We start from the raw sequence: 7,181 nt of genomic DNA on the forward strand, positions 1-7,181 counted from the left end.
CCCGCCTGCCCTCCAGAGCAGGGAACCCCACAAGAGGGTAAACACTCAGCAGCTGAGCCACCCTAGAATCTGTGCACCCACAGTAACCCAGGGGGAAGGTGCCACTTTATTAACCCAGGATATAAGTACTGAAGGGCCGTGAGGGAAAGGAGGGATCTGAGGAGAATGGGGCTCATCTGGGGAGGCTGGGCTGGGACTTAAATGAACCAAATGCCATGAATGGGAACAGACCAGTGAGCGGCTTGTGGTGGAGCAGCTGTGAGGAAAGGGCCTGACGTGGAGCCAGCAGAGGGCCAGGGGGCAGGGCGGGCAGAACCCGGATGGGCAGCCCGGGGGCCCGGCACCCCATCCCGGGAAGAGAGGCCATGAATAAGCATAGCCTGGCCCTGGGAAAACGAGCCACCCTTCATCTCTAAATTCCTCCCTAGCATCTCCCAGGCACACGCGTCTGACCTGACACAAGGGGACGGAGGTTATGAGTTTAGTGATGCATTTCTCTTTTGAAGAAAGACGTGCTGATGTATTGTTTTAAACACTGCCTGGGCCTCGAAACAGTTTGAGTGGCAGGAATGATGGGCCTGTGTTTTTCTCTCTGTGAACAGAAAGCGAAACTACGGACAGTGTGCCCAGTGATGAAGAGAGCTCGGAGGTAAGCCTGGTGGCGCCGGCGCAAAGCCTTCCCAACTGGCACGTTGGTTTCCCCGCTGCTGGTGAAGTTTCTTTTCTTTTGAGCATGAGTTTCACTTTTGGATTTTTTTTTTTTTTTTTTTTGGTGACGGTGGTAAAATATACATAAAATTTACAGTGCTTTTGACTTACAAAAGGAAGCTTTGGGAAGTAGATGGGAGGGAAGGGGGTAAGATGTTACTGTGAGAAAGGAGGCTATGACGGCAGGAAAAGGCCAAGAAACGCTGATATGCTTACCACCGTAAACATCCTAATTCACAAGCAGAAATAGAAGGTCCAAGTGGCCCAAGGCAATGACGAGAAGTCAGTGTCGGAAAGTGCTAAGCAAAAGTAGCTCCCCAGATACCGGGAGTGTCCCCTCCCCCCAGCCCGCCCTGTGATCCCTGCCCACGGGCCAGGTATGTGTTCAGTCCGGATTCCAAGTGGCTTTGCTTCTGATCTCTCTCCTCTTGGCTAGGCTCAGACAATGGCAGGAAATGGCTGGAACTGTGAGGGGAAGCATTCCTGCGAAGCCTGCTTTGTGTCTGTGTTTGAGTGAGTTAGTGAGTGAGAGACAGACAGACAGACAGAGACTGACTACTGATTGTCTGAATTAGTAATTTCCCAATGTACTAAATACTTTAAAGTATAGTCCAGGAATTCTGAAAGACAGTGGGTGGAGATGCGCACATACGTTCGGAACCTGTTTCTTCAAGGTCAGAATTCCAGCTCCTTCTCTGAATGACGCCACCCTTGAAGCCGGCTATGTGCATGCACTCTGGAGCGCACTCTGGAGCGCTAAGCTGTACCCGTTTGAAAGCAATCCAGGGGCGTTTCCTGTCTTTTATTGGGTTCCTCGCTTCCGGCCCTCTGAAAATGCAGCTTGACTCAAAGATCAGATCGGGCCATCTGTGAGGACTTAGTCGCCCTGACACATCAGCCATCCTGGCCCAAAGCTACCTAACCATGAGGCCGGGCAGCCGGAGTAGAGGGGAACCAGAAACCAAGCTGCTGCCTTGTTTTCCTGCCTTCATAGAACAGCCTTGGCTAGATTTCTGGGAGGTGGCCAATGGGCATGGATTAAAAAGGGAAGAGAAACTGTGCTTGGGGCATGCATGGCTGGGAATGGATTTCAGTTCAGGGGTGTGGAGTCGCTAAGGTTCTCATTTATTCCATGCCTCTTAAGAAACTCAGACACCAACACATGGGAAGGGTGGCACATTGTTTAAAAAGCCATTCAAGAGAAGGCAAAGGAAATGTATATCATGATTATTTTCTTTGAAAGGGCCGACCACACTGGCGGAAGAGGAACATTGAAGGCAAACAGTACCTCAGCAACATGGGGACACGAAGCACGTACCTGCTACCCAGCATGGCGACCTTCGTCACTTCCAACAAGCCCGACCTCCAGGTCACCATCAAAGAGGAGAGCTGTCCCGTGCCTTACAACAGCTCCTGGCCCCCGTTCCCAGACCTCCCCCTCGCTCCCTCCGTGACCCCAGCGCCCAGCAGCAGCCGGCCAGACCGGGAGACCCGGGCCAGCGTCATCAAGAAGACCTCCGACATCACCCAGGCCCGCGTCAAGAGCTGTTAAGCCTTCCACTTCCCCTGGTGGTTGTTGGGATTTCTTGGCTTTGTTTTATTGTTTGTTTGTATTATATTTTTCTTTCTGACACCTATTTTAGACGAATCTTAAGGGAAAAAGCCTTGACAATAGAACTTTGATTGCTGTGTCCAACTCCAGTACTGGAGCTTCTTTTTAACTCAGGACTCCAGCCCCTTGGTAGACGCATATCTCTAGAGCCTGCTGGATCTCCCAGGGCTGCTCCCTCAAGTTCAAGGACGTCATAGGACCAACACCCACACGGGCAGTGAGGTGCTGCATTGCCTGCGGTCAAGGCCAGCATGGTGGAACGGATGCCTCTGAATGGAGGAGAAAATGTGAACTAGCTGGAATTTTTTATTCTTGTGAATATGTACATAGGGCAGTACTAGCGACGTTGCAGTCTGCTTCTGCACCTTATCTTAAAGCACTTACAGATAGACCTTCTCGTGACCCTGCTCTGTTTCATAGCACAGTCAGCACCCCTCTTCCCTCCTCCCCTCCCTTCCCCCTTCCCATCTCCTCCTCTTGCTTTGCAGCCCCTCCCCTCCCAGCCCCTCCCCTCGTTTGCCTCCCCTTCATCCCACCGCCTCCCCTCCCTCCCCTCCCCGGCCCTCCTATCCCCTTCATTTTCTTTCCTCCTTTTCCTGCCCTCAAAGGCTGTGTTCCACATCCCTGAGGAGGAGAAGAAAATGAACTTCTCCACAGATGTCCCATTTTAAAAGACTGCTTTAAAAAACAAAACAAAAAAAAAAAGAAAAGAAAAAAAGAAAATCTTTCTAATCTGCTATGCTTGAATGCCACGCGGTACAAAGGAAAACTATCATGGAGAGATTATGCAAATTCCCAGATTTGAAGAGAAAAATACTCTAATTCTAACCAGAGCAAGCTTTTTTATTTTTTATACCGGGGAATATTTTATTCAAGGTAAAATTCTAAAGAAAATATAATTGTTTTTTATCTTTTCTACAGCAAATTTATAATTTTAAGATTCCTTTTCTTGTTTATCGGCAGTTGTTATTACATCCTTGTGGCACATTTTTTTTTTTTTAATTTTGTAAAGGTGAAAAAGCTTTTATGAGCTCATGTAGCAATCAAATTATCCTGTGGATTGATAATAAATGAATATGATATATAGTTAAATTTTTAATGGGCATCACGCCTGGCTTTGTGTGTGTGTCCCTTAGAGCACAGTCATGGGATTGGACTGGTGGACCAGAACTTTCCCCCTTTCGACCCTGGAGGTTTCTGTTGTGAGATGGCTTCCTCTGTTAGGCGCTCGCCCGGAGCTGGACGTTGTGCTGCGTGTCTTACATGATGATTCCACTTGTTCACTCATCCAGGTTGTGCACAGGATAGAGATTTATCTCCGTTTCACAGGGAGGAGATGGAGACTAAAAGGAAAATGCCTTTACTCAAGGTCACATAGGTAGTCATAATCCAAGGCTGGTGTGACTCTGGAGGAGTGTTTTTTCCCCTTTCCACTACTCTCTACAGTCAGCAAATTCCACCCACATCTGTGTTTTTCTTGTTCTTAAACATAGGACTAAAATTCTGTGTTTATGTCACATACTGGGCTCACAGATAAAATGTTTTTGAGAACAGGAAACATTTGTTGGGTTCCTCGTCAAAGTCAGTCTTCTTTCTGAGACCTAGGCCCTGCCCTCAGAACTTAAGGCATGTCTTTCCTAGTGACAAGTGGGAATTCCACACCCCAGACTCCCCCCACCACCCAGTCTCTGACCTTGGGAAAGAAGGCCGCGGCGCTCACCCCTCATGCTTCCACGATGTCCAAAAAATCAGCCTACGAAAACTTAGCTGCCCCCCTACTACCTCTGGGGGCTTATGGAGGAGATTGCTAGGTTAATATTTGAAAAGGTTCCTTCAGTGAAAGGACAAAGGGCTAATTTTAATGCCTCTCTCTGTGGGTGGCTGCAGATACAATTAGCGGCCATAAAATTATCCAGCCCTGAGCAAAAATTAACTGAAGCATTTTACTAGTTGCTGTGCTGTGGTTGAAATGCCAGGGTTGATGGTTGGCTGCTTCCGCGAGGAACACCCTGGTGACTCTGGGTTTACCTGCGCTTCACGGAAAGCCTTGCTTTCTGTGCTCTTCACTGGAGACCTACCCTTCTCCCAGATCCTGAATAAACAGGTCCAGTTCTTTGCGACTTGTATCTAAATCCTTCTACTTAGTCATCCTGTTTTAGGATAAATTAGAAACCAATAATGGAAGGTGGCTCTCCATCACATGGCCTGGAGATCAAAGGGTTAAGGCCAGCTCCTGATTCCTGCCCCCCTTCCCTCTTCCAAATACAGAGGGAACCCCCAGCTCACTTCCTGACCCCTGTCAGCAGCTCTGCAGGGCCCAGACGCCGCCTCACGTGCTTCCTCCTACACGGTTATGACCGGAAGTACAGCATCTTACCAGGTGAGAGAAGATGGGGGATCTGGAAATGCACCACTGAGAGACTGAAGGTGACCGTCCATTGCCAAGCAGGCCACGGAAAACAGAATCATGTTTAAATTATTTCTGAGAAAGGCTGTCATGTTTCTCAGTGTTACTTGCGAGGAGTGTAGGAAAAGAAGCTAGTCAGCCCATGCCTAGGGTTGGCCTGAGGAAGAAAAACAAATGAGATGGGGTGACTCGGGGACTGCAGCCTCAGACCTCATTGTCTGTTACAGGAAGTGCTGGGGACACGTGCTGCTTTCGTCTGGCGTCTGTGTGAGCTGATATGCTCTTATGATGGGCTTGTGTGTGTGTGTGTGTGTGTGTGTGTGTGTGTGTGTGTGTATAACTAGCAGGTTCAGCGTCTTGTTCTCTGCAGACAGCACCTAGGTCACCCCTTGGTAAGAAGGACCCGGTACAGATGTGAACTGTGAATCCAGTGACAGGAACTTACGCCCACTCAGAAGGTTGAGAGAACCCAGCACATCCTGAACCACAAAGGGCTTCCAGAACGCCGTTTGCAAGTCTCTAAATAAATCCATACTCAACCATAACATTTTTTCCATGTTTTGATGAAGTAACTGCCAAAGGAGGTGTTTAGTCTATTTAAATGTATTTATAGAGAACAAGAAATACACATGGAAAAGAAATGCACACAAATCCATTGGCCATCAGAACCCCAAAATAGTGTGCTTTTTCTCCCCCCCTCCCAAATCTAAAGTGTACTAAACTATCAGGTAACCACTACTGAGATCAAAATTTTAGGAATGAGGAAGGTACGTGATTGGGTTTCAGGGTTCTGAGTTTTCAAATTTGAGCTTTTGGAAGTATTTTGCATGTGAATGAAAACGATGTTAAGTCCCAAATGGCCTCCTGCCCTAATGGAACATTAGACATTCCATTTGCTTGAGGCCATTCTTTGAACATTGAATTCATTAGGTTTTAAAAGCCCCCCTGTTATTCTAGCTATGGACAAACAGATCCAGATAAAAGGTGAGAATAAGAAGCCCGCTATTTTGCGGAATCTCTACTGAGGCAAGACAAAAAAAGCACACTAGGAAGAAGTTTGCACGCAGGTAGCTAAAATGGGTCCTGGCATGCAGTGTCAGGTACCCTGTGTCTCAGCAGCCGTTTTGGTTTACAAAGAGAAAGGAGGCAGAAACTGGTTTTTACCTGACGGTGTTCAGCCATCTCATCTTGAAATGCCACACCCTGGCGCCTCCAGGGCCAGGATGGTCAGAGCCAGTGGGACCTGAACCTGACCAGCCAAGGGGGCTGGGAACCAGCTCTCCATCTTGTTCCCAGGCTGCAGTAGACCCCTCCCTGAGGGGATCCCAGTCCCTGGGACTGGAAGCTTCTCAAGGTTGTGTGTCAGTCACATTTGCATCCCACATGTGGAAGTTAGGCAGTCACCCCCAGGATCTCCTCCCCTTCCCCTGGGATCCACATACCAGTGTCAAAAGAACAGGGCCGGGCCCCTGGGCTGTCCCCCTTTGGAGCGTGGCCAGCCACAGACCTGGAGAGGAGCGCCCCAGGTTGTGCAAAACTTTGGGTCAGGGGACACAAGAAGATGGTGGGTGAGATGTTCCCTCCTGAGGCTGCCTGGCCTCTGGGCCCCTGCCGGCCCTCTGGGCCCTGGCACCATCCCCTGCCTTGGCTTGGGCAGTGCTGGCCATGCTGGGTGGACAGACGAGGGTTTCTGAGGTTTCCTTCTGTGGCCACACTGACAACAGGTGCAGGGGCTCTGCTACCGAAAATAGTGCCTGGAAGGAAGGAAGTGGCCCGCCTAATAGCCGGTGTGAGCAAAAATGTGAAATCTGTCCAAGAACTTGAGTCACACCGTGGAAGGATTGGAAGGATCGAGAGGTAGGCCATGTCAGAGTTCACACAGTCAGAAAAGAGCATTTTCTGGAGTCCTTTAGGCAATGTCTTAAGAAGAAACGCAGCATGGGTGCTTCTACTTCTCTAAGCAGCTGCCCTTGGGAGGCTTGGTCAGTTTCTCTGTATCTGCTTTGTAAACACGTTGAGACAGAGCTTGCTGGCTCTGAGGAATGCATTGTGCTGGATTGTGCAACTCTGCCTCCGTTAACCCCTCACACACACACGGCCAGAGAAAAGCCACCGTCACGTGCAACAGTTGATTTTAGTAACACAACTGTTTTTGCATGTGCAAAACAAACTCCAGGGTGATTGCATCACTAAGTTTTGGTTTTGGTTGAGAAGAATATTTTAAAATCTAAACATTCAACACCGTGAATCATCAGGGAAAAAGAAGCTCCAAGATGATCCATCTACCGGAAGCTTGGGTCGTAGATCTGAAAATGCTCATATTCTCCAACTCTCTCTAATGCACCAGATCAAAGACATTGTTTTCAATCCACAAATTATACTTGAATGGGCTGTCTGAAGTTTCAGGATAATGTTAGCGCTAGAGAGTGTGAGCTCTTTATGGTTCGTGATAGC

General features: G+C 48.7%; 1 protein-coding gene across 2 annotated transcripts in view; it reads left to right on the top strand.

Moving 5' to 3' along the window:
- IRF2 (interferon regulatory factor 2) overlaps positions 1–3,612 on the top strand; it is an 84,968-nt gene extending 81,356 nt beyond the window's left edge. Inside the window, exons 9-10 of one of the 2 annotated variants that reach the window (XM_060001226.1) lie at positions 603–649; positions 1,952–3,612. In XM_060001226.1, the coding sequence (XP_059857209.1) occupies positions 603–649; positions 1,952–2,260 (356 nt within the window). In that variant the 3' untranslated portion in view covers positions 2,261–3,612. The remainder of the gene's footprint in view (positions 1–602; positions 650–1,951) is intronic. The other variant, XM_060001224.1, reaches the window with a different exon arrangement.
- The last annotated feature ends 3,569 nt before the right edge of the window (positions 3,613–7,181 follow it).

The sequence above is a fragment of the Delphinus delphis genome, chromosome 21 (genome assembly GCF_949987515.2).
Source record: "Delphinus delphis chromosome 21, mDelDel1.2, whole genome shotgun sequence".
Taxonomy (NCBI): domain Eukaryota; kingdom Metazoa; phylum Chordata; class Mammalia; order Artiodactyla; family Delphinidae; genus Delphinus; species Delphinus delphis.